Below are 27,189 nucleotides of genomic sequence, written 5' to 3'. Positions count from 1 at the left end.
GGCATTACTGTGTTAAATTGTAATGACTAAAACTTGTTTGCTTGCTTTAAAAAGTAAGGATAGAATAGGTTCTACCTGAAGTAGTTGTGCCAACATCTAAGACATTACGTGTATAATTTTCTTACCCCTTGTGATATAAAAAATAAGCCATGCTTCCGTGTGAATGTCTCATTCTATAACAGACTTTCTGGTGAATATTTCTGCCCTGCCAGGGTCCTGCTTGTGAAATGGCAATTCACCACTTCCTTTGTCAGAAAAGGGGCTCCTGACAAATAGACTGCCACCAACTATCTAGCTAGGTATTTTATGTGCCCCAAAAGACAGAAGTGGAGGTACATCATTGTCCTTGCCAAATGCTTGGGTTTTATTTATAGTGTGATTTTGGTGTTGTGTTGCCCATACACACAGGGCCTTGTGATGCTTCTGTGCTTAAAGGCTACAATCAGAGCATCTCATCACCTTCCATGAAATACAGGAAGTTTGCTGCAGCCCTGCTAGGGTTTTGTTGAGGCTGGCTGGTTAGGAAAGTGATTTTCAGGCTTATGAGGTAGTGAAGGAGCCTCCTGTCACTCAGATGCTTCAGAGTCCACATGGTCTGGAGACAGGCGATAGGCTTTGTGTGAAGGTGAACTCTGCAGCACCGATTACAGGAGTCCCTCTGCTTCCTTGTTTTCAGGCCAGGTCAGAATCTGTGTTCTCCTGCCCTTCTACTCTGCTTATTTGTTAGTGAATCGTTACACTGATTCAGTTGACTTGAAGGGAGAGATGACACCTGAGATGATTGTTGTCTACTTCCCCCCCCAAAAAAGCAAATAATGCAGCAGTTTCCTCTGCAGGAACATGGAAATTAGTTTGTACTTTGAGGTGCATCTAGTGTCCTCTTGTCTTCTAGCTGAAATGTGTCCTTGTTATTTGCCTTTAGGTTGTCTTGTAAGTGTATTCTTCTTGGGATTTTATTTTTTTATGGAACTACATGCTTAGTTCTTCCACTATACATCCCTTAGTACTTGGACATTTATGGGCTTCCGAAGATGGAAAAAAGGCTACTTAGTTTGGGCTCAGTAATGCCTGTGACAAAGCTGATACTAAAAGCCTGCATGAAACTGAGTCCAGACAGATCTATGGTGTCTAAATCAGAAATCTGCCGGGCACTCAGCAGTGTTTAAACTGGAACTAGGTACTTCTATGTCTGCCTCTCAGGTCCTCCACCAAGTTTTGTGGCTTTAAATTTCAAAAATATTTTATTAGCATGTCTCCTGTTCCAGTTGTATATGAATGATTAATAAATAAGAATTAATATATGAAAGGTGGGGTGCTATTAAACATGAGTGAGGAAATTAGAGGGAGCTCTTGTCCTCCACCCACCCCATGTCTGTTCTGTAGTTTAAAGTTCTGCTCTAATATGTATGTAGAATATTTCTAAATAAATTGGGTTGACGATTTGTTGTGTGAATTCTTTTGAAGAAATGGATAACTGAAATTAAGCTGTTGAACTAGTAGCTAGAAGCTTTTTCTAAAAAATCCAATTTCATAGTAAACTTTAGATTACTGGGTTTTTTTAAATTGTGATAGTTATATCTGAAGATTATTTTCCGGTTTTAAGTCAGTTAAGCCTAGTTTGTTGCTTTGAGAAACTGAGTAGAGGTTTTCCCTTTGAGTCTGACTTAATTTCACAGCATCAGACAAACAGTGAAGCAAATCAAGCCCCTAAATCTTCCAAGAGTGATTTCTAACTATGTGATGTTTAGATAGCAAACTTGTGTTTGCTAGAGAACTTAGTGTTATGAAAACCAACTACTATTGACCTACACATAAATGTCTTCCAGGCTTTTCAGTTAGTGCCATTGGCAAGTACATATTTTTTCTAATACTAAAGATGATATATTTCAAACCTTATCACATAAGAAATAGAATGTAAATTCTAGCATTTGATTTCTTGAGCCATCAGGTACATGGAGAACTGGAGGGGAAGGGGAAAGAACAGGAAAGAAACTGAGCCAGTGTGTTATTTTTCAGTCTCTTTGCCCTGCCCATATGGCTAGTAGCAGAGACAGAGGGAGGAGCTGGTGGCTACCAGAAGCTCCCTTGCTTAGCCTGGCTTTCCATCTGGGGAAACATTGCTGGGTGTCAACAACGTGATACCAGCTATTGAGCTGCCAGTTAAAAATTGGGTTTATTGATGGAATGTTGTGTGGTAAGCAGCACAGATCAGCTCCAGTGGAAGCTAACCAGAGATTTCCCTAGCTTTTGGGTTCAAAATTTCTGTTGGAATAGACCAATTTCACAGATCAACCTTAATCATAGTTTTGAATTTCAGTAGGCATGTATCTGGCAAATTTGTGTTGCTGTTGTTTAAAACAAGTGATCTGATGTTGCCAACATCCCTTATCTTAAATTCACTGTTTCCACTTTAGTTACAGGGGAGTTGTTCCCTTCTGGTCCCTATTTCCTCTGTTCTAAAGAACTCTTAACTGCTGCCATACTGTAACAACACGTTATGTATTCCAGCTGTATTTGCTGCTTATTCTAGCAAGAGAATTCGACTGCATGTTTTATACTGCCACACTACTGATTGAAGCTTCTTCTAAACAACTCAGATTTTTGTCTGCCAGTCAGTGAAAGCATTATGGCTCTGGGACAAGGGAAGTGTAGAAAAGGATCACTTAATGGAAATGCTTTCTCTAGAATATTAAAGAAAAAAAAAAAAGTAAACGGGAGAAGTGAGACCTTGTCAGTAACCCTGCAAAGGCATGAGAGGTGCTTGCCTTCAGAAAGCTACAGTGTTTAGGCCTGTAAGTTTTTCTAAAAAAAAAAAAAAAGACACAAACAAAAAAAACCCCAAACAAACAAGAAGGAGACTTTGTCTTCAGTAGTAATGTAAATATCCACCTACCTTATTGACATGAGGATTTGGAGGCTGCTGGTGGACTGACTAAGAGCATTTTAATCTTGCATGTGGAGATTTCTTCTTGAGCTGCTGTTACCCACACCTGAGACTCTGCTCTTTTTCTCTTATGCACATATGTAGCTAATGAAAAAAGAAAAGTTTTCAGCATAGGGAAGTGCATCTCCAAAATTAGATACTTTGTTGATGTTTTGATTATAAGAATTAAAGCATAGCTACAGATATTTTTACCTTAGTTTAGGCATGTCATCACAGTTGGGTGGAGTATCTTTTGCTGCTGATGAAACAGGAGAGGAGCCAGAGATAATCTGAAAATAGCTAGGATTCTGCTTTGCTAACCATGCAAATCCAGGATAGCCAAATCCCTATTTCTTAACCATCAACAACCTAATGTCACAGAATCTTTTCTAGAAGAGCAAAACTGTTCTTGTGGCTAGTAAAACTGAGAAGGATTCTAGTTATTTTCAAATATTTTGAAATTGAAAGTCAAGTAATACATAATACTACAAATAGTGATCTGTGCAGCTCTGCAGGCTTCTAGAGACAGCAACATGAGTTTTCATTTTGTTCCTAATGCTATAACACCTTTCAAAGATCCCATGGAAAGTTTTAAGTGTTTTGGTTTTTTGCTTGGTAGAGTTCTTCTGGAAGTGGATGGCACTCTGGAAAATGTACCTAATTCTAGCCATGTGAGTCATTTTGCAGTTGGCTCTTCTGCTAGGGTGTATATTCAGTGTGTTTTGTGACAGGAATAAATTAACCAATACCAAATATTGCAGTTTTATGTGAAATGAAGGGACCTCCCTTGCTGCTTAGTGGATGGTATTCAAGGGCTGTAGAGTAAAATGATTTGACTATATGTAAAGTGTGGAGTAGAATGATTTGACTGTTTCCCCAGTTTCATCTGTTAGGCTTTGTTGGCACACAGAACAGCCTGGGCTTTGCTTGATGGGCTTTGCTCAGTGGGCTCTCAAAGCAAAACTCATTGTGAAGAGATCTCTGAAAGCATGGCTAGTAGTGTTTTAAATTTTTGTTTAGCTCTTTGGGAATGCTAGCATAACTTAGTTCCTGTGGAGTGTGGCAGCATAGCTGTGATAAGGGCTTGGCTCCTATTACAGTAATGTTCCAGAGAACTCGGAAATTGCTGAAAATAGACTATCATAAAGAAAGTTGTCGTCAGAAGTGCACTGATGCAGTGTCTTGTGCAGCAACGATAGGGCAGATCTAGCTCTAGCAGCAATACAGCTGAAGTACTGAGAGCTCCATGTTTCTGGTAACGAGTTTCTTTTATTTCAATACTTCCTGACACAGGCTGAACAATGCAAGGGCTCTTACATTGACTTTCTGTAATCTCAAGTCATTGCATTACTTTATTTTCACCTTTTACAGTATGATTTGAAACAGTCAACATGGACTTTTCACGTCTACACACGTACACCCCTCCCCATTGTCTGCCAGAGAACACTGGCTATACATATGCACTCAGGTGAGAGCTCTTTTCTTCTTGTAGAGAAACTGCATGTTCTCTGAATGTTGTTAATTCCGGAGGGTTTAGCTGTCACGGTAAGTAGCTGACTTCTTGAAGAAGCACTTTTTACCTAGTCTGTTTTGAAAGTGGCTGCTGTGTCCTAAATGGAGGAGAGGATACGTGTTGAGCTAAGGACAATGACTAAGATAATGACTCAGTGTTTATAAGTTGCTATGAATAACCAGTCTCCGCCTGGTTACAACTGCTGGTTTATGTCTATAAATACGTCATCAGAATTCTTAGATGTTTTCTGGTGTGTTTTGTAACTTCTGTGTGTGTTTTCTTTTGTGACTTGGCTCCATTTTCACTGTAAAACACTGACCGATGTGCACCTATTGCTGTGTATGGATTACTTTTAGCAGAACTAATTATTGATTACAATTAGCAAAGCTGCTTGTTGTGTGAATGTAAAATCTGTTTTTAATGAACTTGGGTTTTCTTGTGTATTTATTAAACTGACCATTATTAGACTGTTTTTCTTAATCACTTCAGTTTTCTGAACATAACTCTGTAGTGTGTTTACTTCTTTTGTATTATGTGCTCAAAATAGCTGTTGTGAAGCCCATTTGAGGTTTATTAACATTAATTGAGCAGATTGTTGCTGCTGTTTTAATCTAGGTAGCTTTTCTTGATGTGGAGTTAGTAGATGTATTTTGCAGCAAGTGTAAGTGAGCCATAGTTATTGGTTTACCTAATTTTACATTAAAAAAAAAAAATTGTGTGCCTGTAAATTATTCTTATGTATTTAATGTGTATTAAAATATAGTACTTAGATTGGAGTATACCTGGCTACTTGCCAACAAACAGAAGTTGGCAACATTGTAGAATTAGGAGACCTAATATATAACTTAAATTTCTTTCTTTTGTGTGCTCAAAGTGTAGCATTGTCAGTTTTTGCTGGGATTCGTGGGGTTTTTAAACTTTAGCCTGATGTCAGTGATGTTGCAAAATGGAATGTGTTTATGTTGCATCAATTAAATTGCAACTCTTGTGATTTTTAGAGAAACATTGGTCAAATGTTGGTTAAATACAAATGGGTTTACAAATTTCAAGGAATAGCATGCTGGGCAATGAAGGATGATTTGTGTGCTTTGTATCAGCCAGCAGATTCACTATTATATTGCTAAGTGTTGGTAGACAGCTCCACCTTGCACATGTACCTTAGAGACTGGCTGAAATGAATTCACTCTTCTACAGACAGGACCTTTCACTACTGTGAGCAATGAAAGTAGGCTTTGATTCTTTGTTTTTTTAGATGGTGATTTTTATGTCTCGGTGAGCATATCTTTCTTAAAATAAGCTGTGCCATTGCTATCTGATTTGATTTCTTATCCTTAGTTGTTCTATTTATCTGAAATGATACTAGGATGTTCTAGTATACAATCTTCTCCACAGCAACTAATCTTTCTCACAGACAAGAGGGAATAAGTAGGTCTTAGTATTAACTTAAGAAAATAAGATTGGGTTTGTTTGTTTATTATTATGTGTATTTCCAAGATTATTAGCAAAATAAAGTTCAGTGGCTTGCTTGAACTAATTTGAGGCTAAAACACTTCTGAGCTGGGTTTTTCTTCTTGCCCGCTGTTTTGTCAGGAAGTTTTGTTTCTCACTGAAGCAAACGAGAATACCACAGGAGCAAAGATTAACCTGCCAGGAGAGGAAGATGCAGAATGATAAATCCTATTTGAAGTCTAGAGGGTAGTTTATTATGACTCTGGATTCTGTGTATAAGACAACTGGAGTGTTTGACTTAGTACATAAATGAGGTTTGTTGTTTGGCAATGCTGAGAACTCGTGAAGAGGCCTTGGTAGAAGGGGAAGGTTATGTCTCCTGAAACTCTTCCACCTCCCATTTTGCTGTGATAACCTGTATTAGCTATAGGTGTTGACAGATAATCTGCTGTTTAATAACTGACTTAATGAAGGCAAGTATAGTTAAACTAGGCCGAAATTAACTCACTGTAATTATCCCTTCTGTAGAAAGGAAGGATTATCAAACACTTCCTTTAAAATTTCCTCTTGAAATATTCTGCAAGTCGCCAAATATTAAAATAATGGGGGAAAACTACTTGGTACACTGCCTGCTTTCAGGGTGTTGAGAGTGAACAGTCTGTTGAGCAGACTTGCTGTGTGGCTGCTTGCTGAATCTGGGCAGAATGCCATGTATTATAGATGCAGTTCTTCCTACCTTGGGTCAAGCAATATTTGAAGAATCTGAGGAAAGGGTGAATTAGGCAGAGTTGCTAATCAGAAATATTTTAATGCTGAAGTTCATTCCTTCCTCTCTCCTGCCCCATATTTGTTTTCCTTATATTCTCCTCTGTCTTATTCTGCCTTTGACAGTTCAATCTTTACAAAATCTGTCTGTGAGTTTCTTTAAAGAAATTGGCTTGTGCATGTGGCACTGCAGGAAGAAGTGCAGTGAAGTTAGATACCACAAAGCTATTAATAGACTTGGTTATGACCTATTAATAGAATTTATATTAATACTCACTGGGATTACTGCGTGTTCATAACTGTTTGTAGTGCTTCTACTTTGTGCTTTTACTCCTCCAGCTCAAATCAGAAAAACATTAAACTGATATAGCTAAATAACCTTTATACTCCTCAAAATGCAAGTCAAACTTGTGAATCTCACCCACTTGTCAACATATAATTTACACCCACCTCTTCAGGCTGATCCTTCCTTTTAGTCACCCATCATCTTCTTGAGTTATGTTGTGTTTTTGCTGATTAGGTACTGTTAACACTTCTTTTTCTTCACAAATATGGATTAAATTGGTAAGAATTTGATTTTTTTGTGTGTGTGTCATAGCATTAAATCAGGATGTAGTATTCTGCAAAATAGTTGAATAAAACTTTAGTTTTTTAATGTGTGTTTTGGGAGTGATCAAAGCAGTAGCTGAACAAGTGAAGGTACTGTCCCTGATCACCTGATACAAGTAACACCCTGGTCAGGAAGTGTGTGAACATTTGTATCCTGATGATAACCTGAATCCATGTTAGAAGACAGCTGTTCAGCTGTAGTTCTCGAGGTGTACTGCATTTATCATTATATTGGATAGTCAAGAACATTACTGCCCACTTTATTCCAAGGAGTACTTAAAAATAAATGGATTAAGGTCCTCCAGACAAAGGTATAAGTGTGCTAAAATTGGCAGACCTTATTCTCATTCCACTTATAAATACATAACGTGAAAATTAATGCACTAAAGTCTAGGAGATTCTTATTATATAGAAGCTCATGTGAAGGAGTTGTCAAGGTAGTAGCTAAGAAGCTGGAAATGTCAGGCTAGATCCAGTCAGCAGATCTGCCCACAGCCATGGGAGCTGTTTGCTGGGGGAAGGAACCAGAGTCTGCACTCTGTGTGTATGTTATCTAGAACGCAGGCTAATTGCATCCCACCTTTTAGAAGTTCTGTTTCACCATCTGTATTGGATAGAAGACCCATCAGTGTAGAGGCTCACTTCTGTCCTGTGGAAGGAGCAGCAGGGGTTTTGTTTGCCTTTTCTGTGGAAGAAAAAAGGCCACTTTCTAGAGCATGGAAATTGAGGTGTTGACTTGGGAGACTTCTAGATGCTGTCCTGCTGACAGAGGACAAATAATTCTGCATAAACAAGAGAGAAGTTCTCCTTTTGTTTAAAAAGGAAAAGGTCCCGTGCATTTGTTTTGTGGTAGAGCCCAACTCCAAGCTATGTATTCAACCCAAACTAATATAAATGCTCATTGAGATACTTAATAACAGCAAGTGTTCATAAACAGAAACAAACTGAGGCTGACCACAGCTGTCAGCTTGTCCTGTGTACTCTGTGTTCTTGTGAATTGAGTATCTGTAAGGAACATTGGGTGAAGCCGAGGGAAGCAAATGTCTAGTGGCAAGTGTAAATAGTGAAACTAAGTTCTGAAACAACTGTTTAGGGAGGGGCCCATCAGTAAACTCTTGTGGCTCTGACTCTTTCAGAGGAACAACAGGAAGAGCAGTTTTCAACCCGTGTTCTCACTTCACATCTGTCAGAACACAAGCTATCTAAATTAATATTTTTTGAAAACTAAAAATTATGTCCTTTTGTACCTGACCAAATCCTTTTTGCCATGAGGAGGCTCCTGTCTTATTTCCTCTCCCCCCTCACCCGAATGTAAGCAAGGATTAGTAAGCATACTGTGTACAGGAATGTATGCTGGGTTTGTCTGAAGCTGTGCTTAGACTCCTGCCTTGTACAGGGTTGCACTGCATGTGGCAACATTAGCAGGGCAGGTCAAGAAGATCAAGCTGTGTAGGTAGTGCTGAAGACCTGCTGTCAAATCTGTCACACCTCTGGGTGATAGAAGAGGTTATTTTGGATAAGCTCTGGTCTGGTCCGGTGGGCTTGAATGCCCATTAGCTGCTGGAGCAACTAGATGTTCTCCTGCAGTGCGTTGTCTGGGTTAGGGTTTGTTTGTTTTTTTTTTTTTTATCCTAAACTAATGCAGTTCATATGCTCTGACACAGTCCCATCTGATGTGCTTTACTTTGCATTGTGGAGCAATCAAGAAGTTCTCTTCAAAAGCACCCACCTTGTCAGAAATAAATCGCTGCTCTAAGTGCAGCTCCTAGGCTTTCTGATGTCAGCTTACTGGTATGACAAAGTAATACAGGACATACCATATTCTTTGTAATGTTCTGCCATCTTCAATGGTTATGTAAGAAAATTATTTCAATTAAATTGTGTGCACAAATATATTTTATAGCAATTGTTCATATGTGTTTTTTTAAAGTGAAAGCTTCCATTTCAGATACAGATTGTACAACAGAGTCTGCTCACTCAGATCTGATTTGCTTGCGTGTTTTCCTTTGGGTTTTGGGGAGAGAGAGCTGCCTGAAAACCCCAGGAATACTGAAGTGACTTGTCCTTACAGCTCTGTATCCCTGCAGCCCAGGAGGACCAGGCTGTGTGGGGAGGCTGGCCTAGAGCATGTAGCATTTGGATACTTTGGGTCACAGTGCAGTGGTTCTGGGACCTGGTCTCCTGCTGGGCAGTACCCCATCACAAAAAGCTCTGCTCAGATACATGACTGAATCCTTCCTTTGGTTTTAAATATGGGTATTCTGCTTTAGGCTAAACATCTGTTTTAGTATTTCTGACTCTGTTTAATCTGTGTTTGCCTTGTGTTGCTGCTTTCTCTTCTTTGTAAGTTTTCATGGAGGATCTGGGAGAATTGAGTGTTAAAATGTGGAGTGGTAAAGTTGTGATGCTTATCTACATGTAAGCTTGCCTCTGTAGGATAAAACAGAGAAACATTTTTTAAAAATTTGCTCAGAGTTAAATATTTCTAATGATTTGCACTAAATTAAGAAATCTTTTAATAGCACTTTGAAAAAGTAATACTAGTTAAACTAATGTAGCCAAAGTAAGGAAGGCTTTTTCTTAAAGGGGAGAAGTTCCTCCTTGTTGGGAGATTGAAATTCAGAGTATGGTGGCACATATGTCCCTGGTTCTCAAAACAAGGAACATGCAAACAAAAAAAAACTCTTGACTATAAATTAATATGTGCCTTGCAATTTAGATCATGATTTTTATTTGCTGCTAGGTGTGGCGAAGAAACTGTCATGAGTGGCTTCCTCTCTCATTGGTCCCAAAAGAACTGTCTGAGGCTGCATAACGAGTGCTTGCTCTGGCTCAGCATCAAACATGGTTTCCATGGTGGTTGTTTCTTTCTAACTCTGATTTGCTTTCAGTTGTTGAACTTGTATTACGCATTGCTTAAGAGAACCTTGAATATCTCTGTATTTCTGAGTTATTTGTGTTACATGGCATGTCTTGTGGGAATTGCTCCATAACGCTTCTCATGGAAACTTTGACTAGCTTGAAGGGCATGTTTGTTACTAGGGGAATTTTCTCTTAAACTCTGGTAACTTTGCTATTCTTATTTTGCTGCAGTTCAAGTTATTCTTCATCTGCGTTGGATTTTGAGACTGAAAATAAAATAGACCCAGTGTTTGATTCACCCAGGATGTCACGGCGTAGTTTACGGTTAGCTGCGGCGGGATTTAGTAGAGCCGACGATGCACGAAGCGATGTTCATCACGACAGCTCCTATGCTGGAAGCACCTCCCTCAGAGAACAGTCTTCTCAGTAAGCATTTTCTGTGTCATCATAGGTTAATATATTGGTTGGAGTCTTGAGACTTCCTGTTTGAACACGATAGTGCAAACATGCGTTACCTACTGGTTTGCTCTTTGTTCTCAGTGTTTACTCCCGTGTGTGGTTTGTAATGAAATCTTTGCAAAAGTACAGATGCTCAAGTGTGAGGATTTTCTTTTAAGTTTGATTTCAACTGTCATGCCATTGTTAAAATACCCTGACTTCAATTTTAAAATGAGCGATGAAGAGAAATTTAGTGTTATGTCTTATTTGTCTCTGCTTTGTTTCCTAGGATGGTGAAGCAGCGCAGAAGTATAAATAAACAGTCTGGCAGTGCAAGGCACACGCCAAGGAAAAATCTACCTAGCTGTTCCATTTTTAGCCAAAGCAGTTTCAATAGCCATGCCAGTGATGGACCAATGGTATCCACTGTACTGGATGAATCTTTAATTCAAGAGCAGACAGAAGTTGATCATTTCTGGGGTAGGTAATCATTGCTGTTGTTTGCATCACACTGTGAAAACTGCTTATGGTTTGGTGTGTATAAACATATGCCCATGTCTTCCCTCTTTTCCCTATCCATTTTTCCATGCTGCCCTCAAACATGTGCATGTACTTTACCTTTTCCTGTCGATACCTGCTTATTAAGATCCCTACTGGAAATTCACACTCCAGTGTGTAAACTTGATTCACTGTCATGGGCAGCATCAGGACACAGTGCACAGTCAAGTTAATATGCCAGGCAAACATATACAACTTTGTGATGCAACATCATAGCTTGTGTAGCTGTGATTATCTGTTATCATGACTTTCTTCAAAAATGTGCACAGCATGCTTATATAAAGAACAGTAAACACAACTTGTCTCTGAAAAGCCAAAGGAAAGGCATTTTCTTGTTTGTTTATAGGCCAAAGTGTGTTTCAGTTTAACACACCTTAATCTGAAAGCTTCAAATCAGTGGCACGTCAGGATTTCCTGAGAGGTTTTTTGTATGTGACTGGCTGGTTTGTGTTTGCAAGTATATACTACACAAGTATGCCTTTGGGAACCTACAGCCTTCACTGAAGAGGAAAATATGAGAGTTGTCTACATAAAGTATTGTCTGTGTAAAGTATTGTGTAAAAGATCAACAATCTATATCTCTCAGATCAGACTGTTAGTTTCTAGTCAGTGTGCTTGTGACCTTCCCAGAGTCCTAATGTAAGGAATTGTTTCAATCTTAATAGAACACATTCTAAACTTTAGATTACCTGTCTCTTGAGACAGAATCTTAAAATACGGTAGTACCAGAGTAGTTACTAAGCAACAGAGACAGCGTCAGCTTGTAATTAGCTGCTTTAAAGTCACATGGGAGCTAAGAAAAGGTGTAGTTGTTGTTCCTATTATTTCGCCTGCTGCTTCTGCAGTAGTGCTTCTCACTGGCTGTTACCCCACTGTGTTACTGCCCGAGTACACCCGTCTGTTTGTGTGGTAGACTGCAAAATATGTTACATATTAATCATAAAGTGGCTTTTCTTTGCAGTCTTAAAGTTAGTAGGACTTTGAGTTCATGTCAGCTATTGTAGTTGATTACGGGACTTCCTTATATTTGGGACCAATTTTTTTTTTTTCTTTTTCTTCTTTGGAGGTCTTGATGATGAAGGCGACCCCAGAGGTAACTACACTTTCCTTTTCCTTCCTCATGCGTTCTGTTTAACGGTAACTAGTGATGGGAGTGCTGATGACAGTGCACTGACTGTTCTGCTCTTGGTTTGCTAGACAGTGATAGTGCACTGATGCAGGGAAATGGTGACAGAGCCACGGCGGAAAAGCAGACCACAGTGCAGCTCAATGGCTACACCTGCAGTGACTGCAGCATGCTTTCTGAGCGGAAGGAGGTTCTCACAGCATACTCAGCTTCTCATGTGCCATCTTCCAGAATTTACTCTAGGGATAGGAGCCAGAAACACGTTTCTAGTAAGTTACTTTCTCTTATTTTTTATCCAAATAGCAGAATTGTGTATGGTTTAGTTGATGCATTTTACATGTAGTGTTGTTTAACCACTTTTCCTACCTAGCTAAACTTAAAATAACTAAATTCTAGAGATCAGCTTATATAAATTATTTTTTCATATCAGTTGAAACTTTATATACTTGTCAGCTTCTGAGATAACTATTCTTTTTTTTCCCATACTGCTATAGGTATTAAACAATTTCAAAATGAAAGTGCCATGATATCTTAACAAGTTATATTTCCAGACTGATTTGAACACAATAGGCTGTTCCAACGTTTAAGAGTCTTCTAATCTTATATGGAATGTGTGTCTGTCTGGGTTTTTTCGCCGGGGTTTTCAGACAAACTCCTATGTGGTCCAGTTGGTTTGGTTTGTTTTTTTTTTTGTTACAGGAACTTTCAAGGTTGAACAGAATTGTTATTTTCAGTGCTTCCATCATCCAGGAAATCTGAGAGATATCTTCCTACTTTTTTTTTTTTCCTGCTCTTTTAACCTTGCAGCTTACTAGAGTGTTTTTAGAAGCTAGACCTCAGCTACTGGAAAAATTGAACTCGAAGGGGAGAAACTTACTCGAAATAGAGTTCCTAGTGACTACATTCCTAAAGCTCAAAACCAAATGAATCTGCTGTAAATGAGGTTCTGCCTTTCCAAGGCAATCTCCATTCTGTGGACGGTTGTCCTCAGTGTCTTGACTGTCTGCCTGTCTCTTGCACAGCATCTTGCATTTCTTGATTGTTGGTAGCCCTCAGTTATGAAAAAATTTTCTTGAGTGGCCTTGAATTAGAAAGGAACCAATTCTGAGGAATCTGTAGGTGTTATTCTTGGAGTACATTTTCAGTAGCAAGAAATTGGTTTGTTTGGACTCTAATGTGACTTCAAATTCTTTGAGGCACATACTGCTTTTTGTGTATATCTAGCATTTAAGGCAGAGTACTGCTGTAACTTCTAACATAAAGGTGAGGAGGGTGAAAAGTTCTCACCCTTTCAAATCCAGAGTAAGAGTATAGTTTGTCTCTTTGGTCCTGTGATCAATATCAACATCAAATATCAAATCAGTATCAACAGCTCACCTAACTGAGAAACCTCGAGTTCTGTAAGCAAGGAATTAGTTGCTGTTTAGAGTTCTTGATTCTCCTGAAGAAAAGGTGCTCTCGCTGAAGTCGTGTGTTCTGTCTTGAAGATGTTTTCCCTAGGATGGGTACTTCTTACAAAAGCTTTGCTGTAATATCTAGTGCATCCAGACTTTTCAAACCATGCTTGCTGAAGTGATGTACTCATAGCTAAGGAAAGGCTTTCTGTGCTTCCTTCTTACTCTTCCATAGGCTGATGGTCACCAGAGGGTAGAATTACATCTGTGTGGGTGAATAATTTGTATTCGCGCTGTTTCTTTTAATAGGAGGAACCTATTTCTACATGAGTAAGATTCTGCGATTGGTCAAACATTCTGCAGCATCTTTTGCATCACTATTAGTGCAACTATTTCAAATGGTTTTGCTGAAGCTGGGTTATGATTTTAAAGGTACCTTTTCAATTGTCTTCCTTGGTCTCCACACAAAGCCAGAGTGTGTGTGTTGGTTTGGTTTTGTGTTTTTTTTTTCCTTACAGACTTCATCTTTGGCACTACAGTGTTCTTTCTCTATAGTCTTCTGGCTGGCTCCTGTCTTTCTCCCTTTTTTTAATCTCAGTTGTGCTTTTCATATTTCTGCCCCTGCTTTGGAAGTATCAGGATTCATGTATGTGAGATCTATGTTACAGTTAACAATTCCCATGTTGATTTTTACTAGAAAGTGGTAGGTCATGCTTAAATTAAGAAACTGAAGTTCAGTTTTAAATTGTTTTGTGTTATAGTGTCAAATCCTAACTTTTCAGTGTCTCCAGGTTTGGACTGTCTTGTTACCCTTAAGCCTGCTGTGCACTTTAAGATTTTTTTTTTAAGGCTGTCTTGCAAAACTATAACAGTCATCATCACTCTGCACTACTCCAAAGCATATCTTGTTTTCACTGAAAATGTTTGATTCTTCTCTGATGCTTTTTCTTCTCTAATACCCGCTCTGTGAGTGAAGCTAAATTGCCGTAGGCAGAAGGTAACTGATGTTTGTGTGCAAATAAAACTGTTCTCTCGTCTTCTCTCTGCCTCAGTGCCTTATAACTTGCTAATGCTGCCTTCTCAGTCTCTTAAGATCCTCTAGTAAAACCAGCACAAAGATGTAATGGTTGGTTGGCCTGTTGGACAGAATGGTGGGCATAGGGACTCAACACCTGATAAGTTGTTACTTAGGGGCTTTTTTACTAACTTAGCTATCTGAAAAGAGGCAGAAAGGTTTTTGAATTAAAAGACTCCGTGATATTTAAAGAACGAAATGGGGGGAAAAAAAAAATTGCACGAGAGTAGTCTTCTTCCTTGATATTTTTTCAGGTTTCCTGTGAGTAATCTGGCTTTAATAGTGAACTAAGCCAGTTTTGTGAAAATCTGTGTACAGGAGGGCTAAAATGAGCATATATAAAAGGCTTTGAACTTGGGAGTTAGGTTCCATGTATGCTTTTTGACTGTGTTGCAGCTCACTCAGACTACTGTGGAAACATGAATGTAAAGGAGTTTTATAGAGAAGATAGCCATCTTGGTGTAAATGAGGAATCCATATGTAAGTATAACCATTGATGATGTCTTTTAGCCTTGGGCTGTTACCAGGTTGTTGCTCTAACAGTGATGTCAGGTGCCCCAGGACTCTCTAGAAGCCAGAAAATAAACATTTGTTCTGCAGCTTAGATGTAGGGGGGAGAATGGTGATTTCCTGGTGTACTGTACTATTTCCCTTAGCAAGTTCCACTGAAGTTTACTTAGTAGTTTTTGGTTTGATAACTGATATTATGAAATAGACTTGTTCAAGTTATCTTGTAACAATCTTGTTTTGATTTTGACTGTGTCCCATTAATCGAGTGTTACCACAACCAACAGGTGATGACTGTAAGGGGAAGAAACATCTTGAAACATACACCACAGACCACATGCAATCCTCACGGGCTAAAAGGGTAGCAAGGACCATTTGGCACACCTTTTCTTATGCAGGTTGACTTGGACCTTTTTTCTTTTGCTTTTATTTTGCATCACAATCTCACAGTGTTAATCATACTTATTGTTTTGGTTTTTTTTTTTACCTTTATCAAAGTAGATTAAAAGTGTAAAGTGTTTAGAAAACTTACTTAGCCCCTTTCTTGTTTGACTTCTTGCTCTGATACTTGCTTTTCTCCAAGCTCGTCAGACAGCTTACCTGTTAGTAAAAATAAGGTGTAAGGACAGCATATACCTTGTATGTTAGAATGAGCCAGATTGTTAATTTATTGCACCTTGGGGAAGTCTGTATACTCAATAGGTTGAAAAGTTGCCCTTAAATGAAAGTATGAGGTATTGGTATACAGCTTATTCAAATAAAGGGTTTTTAACATGTTATTCTTGTTCTAGTGATAGTCAATTTTTGCAGGAATCTTATAGGGATAGAATCTTCCTTGTGAGATGAGCACTCCCTAGCTTGAATGACAGAAACATCAAGAATCTGAGTGCTCTTTACTCAGCAAAGGAAAATGATTTGAGACACTTCAGTCACCTAAATGCTTTGCAAAATATTGGGTTGGTATATCTATAATCCCTCAGATTAACCCAGACATATCTGCTAATCTAAAAATGTAGGCTGTAAATATCTACTATGTAGTTTACTCTGTAGAATGAACACTTCTAGTCTTGGATATCATAACTGTTGGCTTCAGTGGGCTTTAAGTTACAGTATTTGTTATAGTGCATTGGGGTTTTTTTGTTTAAGAGACTCAAAACTGATGTACTAAAGGTCCTTGGGAATGCTAATAAAAAAATTACTGCTTGTAATTTTTGTTAGGGAATATTTCCAATTATCAGTATTTCTTAAACATCGCTATTTCACTAGGGTTTAAAATTTCTGATTGTTCCCTCTTCTACACATGAACCTAGATAATGTTTCAAATTATACATTGAGTTCAAGATGCTTTTAAAGTAATGATGTGCTTAAAACTTTTTTTATGGTAGTACTCTTTTGCTATTCTCTGTTATCCCTAGCATGGCACTGTTAGATAAACATGCTGCAAAATACAGACTTTGATTTGGAAAAGCGATGTTCCAACTGCACAGATGCTATTGATCATTCTGTTTATACGTGAGAATTCTGTTTCTAAATTGTCTTGGTTTTACTTGGCTTCATATTTATTGGTGGCTTGCTTTGCTTTCAAATAGTGAAGAACCAAGTTTGTAGGCTACCAAAAGGGATGGTTTGAAACGATGCAGAATACGTAATGGGCAGGGGGTTGAGTCTGGTTTACTGCACCTACTGCACAAGAACATTGAGCTCCTTTGTGTACGTTACCACATAGAGTTAATTTGTTGTAATCTAGGTTACTTTATGCTTCACGTGCTGCGAACAGTGGGATCAACGGGATGGCTTGTGTCTCAGAAGGTGGTGTCTCTCCTTTGGCTGGCCATTCTGTCTCCAGGTTACTATCCTAATCCGTGTGTGCGTGTGGCCTGTTCCTCCTGACAAAGGAGGGGCCTGCAGCCTGTGGCTTCTGCTCATTCAGCTGTGCTTATGCTGTAGCTTTGTCTTGTGAAATGCATGTGGTACTTTGCTTGTCTTACTGACCAAAGTTGGCTTAATGAGAGGGTATATTTCTGTTCACAGGCATAATGGGAGACTAACCAGACTGTTTCATGAGGCAATGATTGTGTGAACAGCATGGAATATGGGGTGCCAAGAATATTGGGAGGGGGTGTTTGGTTGCTGCTTCCTATCTTGATATTCCTGCTAGCAAAAACTGGTGCTGCTAATCTGTGCATTTCTTGAAACACCCCGAGATCTTTGTGTGATAACTTAGATTCAAACATTAATATTGAGTTTCTGACAAGATAGCATGGTTATGGCAAATGAGCTTTTAATCTTTTTGCATGGCTATTGGTTTTGAGTAGCTGATATTAGTGCTGTCGCACTTGCAATACCTAGATGCTAATAAGATGCATGTGTTGCCTGTACTTGTGCAATTCTCAGCTGTGCAAAGTGTCTTGGCCACAGTTGCATGTCATTCTGCTTGGTTTCTTTGAACATGAGTGGCAGTAATTATATTTCCCACTACCACTTTTTGTCTTCTAGGGAGGGCAGCTTCTGGCATGGTCAGGTTGCTTAGATCTGGGTGGTATCAGCTTGTTACTCTGATGTCTTCGTTCAAGGTGTTTCTTCTAAGAAGGTGTGTATCCTTTGAAAAAAACTTATGACCTAATTATTTACCCAGTTATAAAATAAAATATAACAAATGTGGTTTTTTTCTTGTAAACTTTCTTCTCTCTTTCTCTAGATGCCTTCCACATGTCTTCGAGCTGTTACTGTTTCTTATCCCACTCCTGTTTCTACTAGGTATGTGAATCATTTAGTTGTCATAATACAAATCAGTGTTAGCTTACTACAGCTGTTCCAAAACAGCATTTTCAGTTCAACTTTTGGTTTATGAAGAAAACTTAATGGTGAGCTTTCCCCTTGTTGTGAAAGGACATGATATACCCATACCCTTGATATAACTTCATTAAGCCCTTTAGACAGAGAGAATGTCTGAGCAAGTAAAAGTACTGAAATCCTTGTTTTTATTTTACTTCCCCTCATAGGAAGAGCAATGATGTTATAAAGAGTAGGCTGTGTACTGATTGCTTTGATGGTTGTCAATCTTCATAGAAAAGTGGTTAAATTCTTTTACCATTTCATCCTAAGTCTTTCCTTTATTCTAGATCATGCTTTAATTGCTTAAAATACTGCTATTTAGACTGGCCTGTGGCAATATTCCAGACCACCTGTCTACTTTGAAATAAACTCAGTTGAAATATTTACCTGAAGTCCTGGGCCACTTCTGAAAAGCAGTTTCATGTCTCTGTGCATCCTGAGAAACTTTGAGCTGCACTGGGGAGAAGATGAAGTTTCTCAGAAACTTACAGTGGGAATTCAAAATCCTCTGTACTAGGAACAATAAGAAAGGAAGAAACTACCCTGTGTAGAAAATGCTGCTACTTCTCACTAAGATATTGCAAAAATAAGTGCAGTCTTCATGAAACTCTAGATTGTTTCCGTGGAAGCCTAAGTTTCCTCCAACTTTTAATAGGTAACGTGCAACATGGTATGGAGTAAATAGGGTATAAGGCAAGTTATTTTCCACTGAGATAAAAAGATGTACTTGGATATCTGCCTTCAGTGAGGAGGGCCTCTCTTAATCAGTAAATGAAATCTAGGTCCCAGGGAAGCAGTAGTGTGAGATTAAGGATATATCATGATACATAAACACAGGTTGCCCGCCATACAAAGTGAGTGAGGGGTACTGATGAGTGTTCCCTAACATTCTTGAGTGCTTGACTTTAATTTTAAAGCTGGCTTATGCTGTTTTTTTTGTTTAGACTGGAGTAGTGTCCACTGTGTGAGAGATACTTTGCAAACTTCAGGTAGTTTGTGTCCTGAAGTAAGAATACAATTTGTAGATGTAAGCAGTAGTAAGGGAGAATTCTCTTGAGCACCCTTTTTGTTTTTTGCTGTTTCTGATCCAGGTATATGTTTCTTGGGGTTTGATGGCTTTACTTCATTATTACCTTCATTGAACTGGACAAGAATTCATAGACTACAGAGAATAGATGATTCTGTTCATGTTCCTGAACCACAGGCTGATTCTTTTCACACTGTACAACCTCCAAAGGTAAGAGGGAAACGTCTAGGGAAGAACTTCCATATCTTTTAAGATTTCTTGTCTCCCATGTCGTCAATATTTTGCAGTTACTACCTGACACACAAGGGTAATGTAAATAAATGTATTTATTTTATATATTAAAAAAACCTCTTTATACCTTAGGATGCCATAAATATCTTTGATGTTAGTCGTATAAGTCAGCTGGAAAAGCAGATGGCCTTCATGTCTGACAAATGCCGTCACCATGATGAAAAATACAGCCAAGTGATGCTTCTGCTCCATAATCTTCAAGATCAGGTTGCCCAGATGAGCGACAGGAGTGAAACGTGGAAGCTAATAAAAAATGTGATGGCTGAACTCACGAAAGAGATGAAACTGGAGGAAAAGGTAAGAGTTATTGGTGCTTTCTGGTACTGGTCAAAGTATTCTGTTCTAATGATGCAGGAGATTAGCAGTTTGACTTTATGGTTCTTTTTCTGTTACAGAATTCACTGATAGGTGCTAAATGCCAAGTAGTAGTCATTGGTGTTTGTTCCTCCATTGTTATTGCTGACAAAGAATTAATTCAGATAGCCGGGCTGAAGTAGAGTCTTACATTGCTGGAAAGCCACTGGATTTATCCTGTTTTCATACAGAGGAAGAAGATGATAGGAAGGACTATAGTGACAAAGAAGGGGCTTTGTGGTAAACCTCCCTGTGTATAACCCCTGCTGCTGAATCAGGACTTCATGCTTATTATAGTTTCTGTAATTTCTCATGCTACTTGCAGGATAAGTCACTTGAACATTCACAGAATGAAATAAAAATTATGAATTGTAGAAAATCCCAATTATTATATTTGTACTCAAAACTGAAATACACCACCTTTTTCTTCCCTTCTTTTTTTAAGACTGACTACCAGGCTTTACATCAAGAACATGAGTTGCGCATCCTGACGCTGGAAGACATTCTTCAAAAACTCTCTGCTGAATCCAAGGTATTGAAAGTTAGCTTTGCTTAATTCACTGTCCCAAACTCCAGTTTCCTGTGCTCTAGCTATTGCAGTTGTTTGTCTCAAAACTTGTTTATCTTAAAACTTATCTTCTTGCTTCCGCAATCCAAAGATTAAAAATTACTCACTTGACCAGTGAGGCAAGTTCTATTAGAAATAAAATCTTATTATACAGGGGACTCAGTCTTGTATAGGTGGTGCTAAAATGTGTCGTTCTACCTTAACACTACCTTCTTTCTGTCACATGTTTCTTTCTAGTGTTAGAACTAACTTTGGTTGTGTTTTTTTAGGGCATCCAGAAGGAGCTTGACGCAGCTAAAGCAAAAACAATGAGGTATAAGCACTTTTGAAACGATTTTGCCTTTTCAATTCTGATGGTGACATGCATGTTCCTATTTGAAATACAGCAATCATTTTCTTTGTGTCAATTAACTGACGTTAAGAGTTTGCTGCCAGCAAGACTACTTCTGTTTTGCAGTAGACTTGAACTGTGATGCTGAACATCACACAAGGCCCTCTGCCAGTGTGTGAGCCATCCTACAACTAGCTTTTGTACTACAGAAAGCTATTTAAACAGAGGAGAATAATTGACTTCTCATCCTCTTATAAATGCAATAGAATTTTTCCTCAAATTGCTTAATGAAGTATACAGTAACTGCTTTTGATGGGCTTTATATTGAAAATCTTTAACTGTATCAATTCTAACCTTTGTCTCTTTTTGGCTTGTCAGCTGTGCTACTTTGCACTTTTGTACGGTGTAATACCAGGATAAAAACTGCAGCTCTTCATTATGTAGCTTCTCTACTGGGAAAAGGAAAAGAAACACTCACTTGCTGAGTTGTAACTTAAGTTAGATTGAAATGTAGAATGGCTACAGAATGATGGCCGATACTTTTTTCCATTGCACACACTGAACACCGATCTGTATTGGCCATACGTGACCTGCTACTTGAGCTCAATTTGACAGCTGCCTCTAAAGTTATTCTGGTTTAAGTAAGGTAACTTGAAACTCACTCTAACCAGTGACAAACTTACACAAATAAAGTCTGACTGGTTTGCCAGAAATCTTAAATTCCCCAAAATCTGTATATACGTTTGACTTATTAACTTGTCAGCCTGGTGTTGTTCTAAAGTCATCACTGCTGGATTTGTTCACAAATTTAATATATTCAAAGCAAAGTATTTTTATCTGAAGCGTGCCTGAAATAACAGCTTCAAGGAACTGCAAGCTCATGTTGTCTGTCGTGGTGAATAACTGAACTAGGCAAACACTTTGCATTAGACAGATACATTTTCACACCTTTAGAACTTGATGGAATGATTCAAACTACTCTTTCCTAATTATTGACTCCCTGTTTTTATCAGAGATGATGATGAACATATTCAACTGTTGTCCAAAGTTAAGAAGCTAGAACTAGAGTTGTCACAGATGAAGTCAGAGCTGTTAACTGAGGAAAGTGTGAAGACAAGTTGCAAGAAAATTCATGAAACTGTTATTCATGAAAAAGTAGGTTCTTTCACTGTCCTAGTAGAACTTGATACTACTTGATTTTTGTTCACTAACTTTCTTGAAATGCACTGCAAGATGTAATGTGAGGGTTGTGTTCATCTTAGAGTGATAGTGTCTTATGTTACTGTAAATGTTTTTCATTAGTGTGTTCCATTTTACAAGGTAAGAGTTTATGGCTTGTTTCCTACAGTGGCAAGGGTTTCACATTTCAGATAAGATGTGCAGCAGTTCTTTATACAGTACTTTGTTCTTACCAATGTATTTTGCCTAACCTGTAGAAATTTTGGAAAGAAACTTATGTAAAAGCAAGTTAGGTTTTAGCTGAGAGTTTTTTAAAAAAAATCAGGCTTAAATTAATTTTAAGACTTTTATGTAAGGTCTGACTAGAATGTAGCAAACAAATACAACAGTAAGTATTGGTACAGGATTATCAGTTTTGAGTGTTATCACAAGATGGTGTTATAGTCAGATATGATCCAACTCTTGTGTATGGAATCAAAGCATACCACGAGTGAGTGATTAAACAACTTGCTTAACTAGGCACTGCTGCCCTTAGTTGCTACAGTGCCTTCTTTGAAACATTGCAGCCAACTTGTTTTCTAATTCTGGAGCATTGGACCCCTAATATGAACAGCACAGTCTGCCAAGGGTTTGAGTGTGTCTTGTTCACCCAACCAATGAAGCATGCAGATTCCCCATATGTTCTGCACAACTGCCTGGTCTGTTATTTCAGTGTCAGTTAAGGTAGTTAGAATACATGTGAAAGGTGGGCTAGGGTAGTACTGAATGTATGTATTGATTTCACATGTGCCTTTTATAGATATGATATTACTTAATGGTTTATAAAGACTAATCACTTCTGCTATAATTGTTAATGGCTTCCACCAGGTAGATGCCCAGGTCAGAGATTCTGTCAAGCTAATGCTGTTTGGTGATCAGCAAGAAGACCTTCCTGAATCACTCCTCCAGTGGATTAAGTCCAATTTTGTGAGCACAAGTGATCTGCAGACTTTGCTGCAGGATCTGGAGTTGCAGATCCTCAGGAATATTACTCTCCATATGTCTGTTACAAACCAAAAACTGACACCTGAAGTAGTAACAAACGCTGTGGCTAATGCAGGGATTACTGGAATCACAGAAGCGGTGAGTGAGTTTAAGTTCTCAAAAGCTCAACTAAAACAGTAAAGAGTCTCTCTGTAGGCATTTTGCTGACATGATTGTCATTAATGTTTATAGTGACATTTAGAGATGTTGGGAATGCTAACTGAAATTGGGAGAAATACAGAAAAAGCTTTATTGAGTGTATTCTTGCAGCACTGCTTGCTGCCTGTTGTGAATGTTTGCTTTTCTGAAGTATGCTATCTTGAAAATGTAAGAATTCCGAAAAAACAAGTATACTAAAGAAATGCAGCTCAGGGTCCTAGGAAGGTAGGGGGAAAGAATAAAACTTGTGAAGAAAACATCAGTAAAAATGCAGTATGAATTAGTATTTTGAGCCAGACAACCACACATTAAAAGTGGCCTCTGTCTTGATAGAGGCTTCCAAAGACTTGTGATGTAGTGCAGCATCTCATAAAGGTGCTTATGTGCATATATGAAGATGTGTATATTGTCACCATTATTTTATCACTTAATATTCTTTAAAATCTATCTTTCCATTCTCCTCTTCTATGCGCACACCTCTAGCAAGCACAGATTATTGTAAATAATGCACTGAGGCTCTATTCTCAAGACAAGACTGGTATGGTGGATTTCGCCTTGGAATCTGGAGGTAAATAGTAACCTATACTTCTTTACTATTCACTTTACTTGTAGTATTTACTAAAAATCTTGAAATGAGGGCTAAAGGTTACTAGAACATCCTTGTGTGTTGCAGGATCATCAGACTGTTTTCTGTGCGTGTTGTTTTAGCTATTGATCTAGGTATGCATGGACAGGGATAGGACAGTTCTTGCAAGCATGTGTACAACAGGATTATAGAGAGCCACCCATGTGTCTGTGTGGGGTGTACCCACCACTGAACTCACAAGCAAATGTGTATTTTTTAGTCCTCTTAAATTAGAAACCTTGAACATGTTGTTCATGTAACTTTGTACTTCACAGAAGCATTGTATCCCCAGAAAATTATTAGACTTAAATGATACCTTTTAATAGGCTAGGTGTGTCATTTTTTTTTTTTTTTATAATGGTATATTCATTAAGCATTGTTTAAATCTATGCCTTAAAAGTCTCAGGAAGAAATAAGTTATTTCTGCTAACTTGCTATATCTATTTTTGAGGTGGCAGCATTCTGAGTACTCGCTGCTCAGAAACCTACGAGCCCAAAACAGCGGTAATTAGCCTCTTTGGAATTCCTTTGTGGTACTCGGCTCAGTCTCCCAGAGTGGTGATTCAGGTAATTAAAGGCTGAGTAAACAAATTCAGCAACATTATTTTGGATTTGGATTGTTTGGAGTGATTTGGATTGGTCTTTGGGTGCTGGATGTTTCTGTCTGTATTATACTAGGGGGGGCACAGGTACTTTGAACTATGTTCCCAAGAGTCAGATTTTTCTGTAGTTCCTGGGCACTGCTGAAGTCCTACTTTAGCAAAATTAAGACTCTTGTAGGAGGCTTGGGTGGTGCCTTAGACTTCTGCAAAGAGTGAGCACTGGCAGGGTCCCCGTTGAGAAGTAATCTCAAGGTGGGTTCTTAAAAGCGCTGCTGGTAGTTCAGGTAGATAAGCTGTCTCCCTGAGAGCTCTACCAAATAGATTAGGTTCTGCTACTTACTATCCAAAACTGTCCCTAATAATTCAGAATTCATTACAACTCTGACAAAAAATATAACTACAAAATGCTTGGTTTGGTTGTTTGTTATTGTGTCACATCCTGTTCTCTCCCCCTTCCTCCTGTCTAGCCGGACATGTATCCTGGAAACTGCTGGGCTTTCAAAGGATCACTGGGCTACCTTGTAGTGAAACTTTCAATGAAGATCTATCCAACAGCCTTTACAATCGAGCACATACCAAAAACACTTTCACCATTGGGAAACATCTCCAGTGCTCCTAGGAATTTTTCAGTATATGTAAGCTTGAACTTACTGATGTTTGCATACATTCAGAATATTCGTGTTATGTATCTTGGAAAATGTTTTAAGAGAGAACAGCTAGGAAGAGAACCTGTTACCTGTTTTGCTTTTAAAATTGCTTGGGTTTTTTTTTTTTTGAGATTTGAGGTGAGGTACAAGAAGAGTAACATTTAATTTGGGGGAGTTGTTTCTTTTCTCCTGCTTTATACAATAGTAAGTGTTTTTGGAGTAAGATAATGGGTTTTAATTTGGTGTAGTTCTTTCATACACTTTAATTGCTTCATCCTTCCCCCACTCCTCCATTCATCCACCCTCACATGTTTTGGCTCTTTACCTTATCTGTGATGTGCCTTTTTTTTTTTTTTTCTTTCTATTGATTTTAACTAGCACCACAGTTGCATAGACATGATTACACAACAGAAAACCACTGGCTATATCAGAGTATAGTTGTGATATGTGAGAACTTTGTCTCATTCTCTTAAATGCCTAAGCTGTCATCTGCAAGCTTCTGAATCTTCACTTTGGTCTTGTTTATAACTCTGATGTTTTCTCATTCTTGCTTGTCCTGAGCAGTTTATATTCTACATGGTGATAGTGGTTTTGCCATGGAAATTAAGGGACTTGACCATGAAAACACATAAATGTAGCACAGCTATTTGCAGTGCAGGAAACTCAAATACAGAGCTGTGCCTGACAAGCTTTAAGTTACTTGGGAAACATTGTGATCCTGGAGAGACAGACTTCTGAGTGCTGTTTGTTGATACTCAGTTATGTAGCCATGCTTCTCATTTCGGTTTGATTTCAAATTTGATGCAAGTAAAATCTTAATCTTGTTGTTGTAGGGTCTAGATGATGAATATCAAGAAGAAGGCACGCTTCTAGGACAGTATGTCTATGATCAGGAAGGAGAACCACTGCAGATGTTTCCAGTGATGGTAAGTTTGGATGATAAGATCTAAAGTGTCAGGAGAAAGATGCTTGTTTTCTATGGTGGTGTGCAATGAGCAGTGAAGGAAAAAGGCCTTGTTCTCTGGTGGGCACTGCAGAAGCTGAGGTAGAAAGCATATACCTGTCTGCCTTAAAACCTGTGGCCTGAACACATTGGAGGGGGCGAAAGATCTGTGCCATTTGGACACAACTGGTGTGAAGATGCTCAACAAGATAACTCTGGTTCATGCTGACACCCTTCACAAATAGCCAGTTGTAGGGCAAGGAAGGTTCTGTTCAATGTGGCAGAAAGTTCCCAAGCCTTGACTGAGTGACTAGTAAAAGCTGATAGCTGCAGGAATCTAAGAAAGCAACTTCAGTTGCATCTCTTTATACTGGAAGCCTGACTCTGGTTTGTGTTTGCCTTTTCCTTCTCCAGGAGAAAAGTGAAAACGCATTCCAAATAGTGGAACTGAGGATTTTTTCTAACTGGGGACATCCAGAATACACCTGCCTTTATCGGTTCCGAGTGCATGGGAAACCCGCTGAGTAATCTCCTACACTACAGCTTTTGGGTCTGTTCTTGTACATTTTGTTCTCAATTTGTATATACTGGAGAGCCTAGAACACTGGAAAAGGACGAGGATGCAAGATACATACTGCAGAACTATTGATCCTCTGATACAGGCAGAAGACTGCCAGCAGAACTGTATAAAAAAAATATTTGCTCTAATGCTCAGCTTGTCATTGCCAGTTTTATATTTTCATGTCCATGCTGAGGGAAATAATGCATGCAAACTACTCTGGTTCATAAAGCCCAGTTGGCAAACAGGTGACACCTATTTTATTACAAATGAATGTATAGGTTTTTTAAAAGAATAAATACTTTCTGCAACTAGGAATCTGGTTTTTTTAAGACTCCAGAATTTCAACAGCATAATTCTGTCAGCTTGGCACTGTAAACCAACAACTGTGGTACATTTTAAACACTGGCTGTGGCTAAAGGTGTCCTTCAGCTGACCCTGTGTTTAGACCTTTTTGGTGGACCCAAAAGGGCAGCTTTGATACCCATTGAATATAATAAACACTACTGTCAGGGAAAGTTACAGCCAAAACCAGCTTAGACACCAGCGCCTGAGAACGCTTTACTGTAACTTGTGGCCATGAATTCCTCTGAAAGACAGGGATAACTTTAACTGAAGTTAAGGGTTTTTACCATAGCAACTTGGGCCAGTTTGTTTTTTTTAGTGTTAATTCCAAATTGACCTTGATGTTGTAACTAAGTGGATCAGAGCTGATAAGCCTGCTAACTTGCTTAGTAAACATTAGGATACAGCAATTAAACAGTCGTAATTTGTCAGAAGTGATCTCTTTGGGACAAGAATTCCTTGGGTGGCTTCGTTGTTGCGCT

The 27,189-nt window shown here is 38.6% G+C and overlaps 1 protein-coding gene across 1 annotated transcript; it reads left to right on the top strand.

Moving 5' to 3' along the window:
- The first annotated feature begins 4,296 nt into the window (after positions 1–4,296).
- On the top strand, positions 4,297–26,673 carry SUN1 (Sad1 and UNC84 domain containing 1). Its single transcript, XM_008937066.1, has 22 exons — positions 4,297–4,391; positions 10,353–10,547; positions 10,849–11,039; positions 12,184–12,210; positions 12,315–12,512; positions 13,947–14,069; positions 15,109–15,192; positions 15,507–15,617; positions 16,967–17,065; positions 17,716–17,809; positions 17,918–17,976; positions 19,146–19,291; positions 19,445–19,669; positions 20,172–20,258; positions 20,564–20,607; positions 21,639–21,780; positions 22,672–22,926; positions 23,470–23,554; positions 24,063–24,178; positions 24,681–24,848; positions 25,694–25,786; positions 26,218–26,673. Exons 1-22 carry the CDS (start codon positions 4,315–4,317, stop codon positions 26,329–26,331), a joined length of 2,733 nt encoding a protein of 910 aa, XP_008935314.1. The 5' UTR covers positions 4,297–4,314; the 3' UTR covers positions 26,332–26,673.
- The last annotated feature ends 516 nt before the right edge of the window (positions 26,674–27,189 follow it).

This window comes from Merops nubicus, unplaced genomic scaffold (genome assembly GCF_000691845.1).
Source record: "Merops nubicus isolate BGI_N331 unplaced genomic scaffold, ASM69184v1 scaffold20393, whole genome shotgun sequence".
NCBI lineage: Eukaryota > Metazoa > Chordata > Aves > Coraciiformes > Meropidae > Merops > Merops nubicus.
This window is presented reverse-complemented; position numbering and strand designations above follow the sequence as displayed.

Bases quoted from the DNA above. Each gene is read 5' to 3' on its own strand.
- SUN1 (XM_008937066.1), top strand. From the start codon at position 4,315: ATGGACTTTTCACGTCTACACACGTACACCCCTCCCCATTGTCTGCCA. The intron at 4,392-10,352 runs GTGAGAGCTCTT...ATTTTGCTGCAG, and splicing joins GGCTATACATATGCACTCAG to TTCAAGTTATTCTTCATCTG. The intron at 17,977-19,145 runs GTATGTGAATCA...TTTCTGATCCAG, and splicing joins CCCACTCCTGTTTCTACTAG to GTATATGTTTCTTGGGGTTT.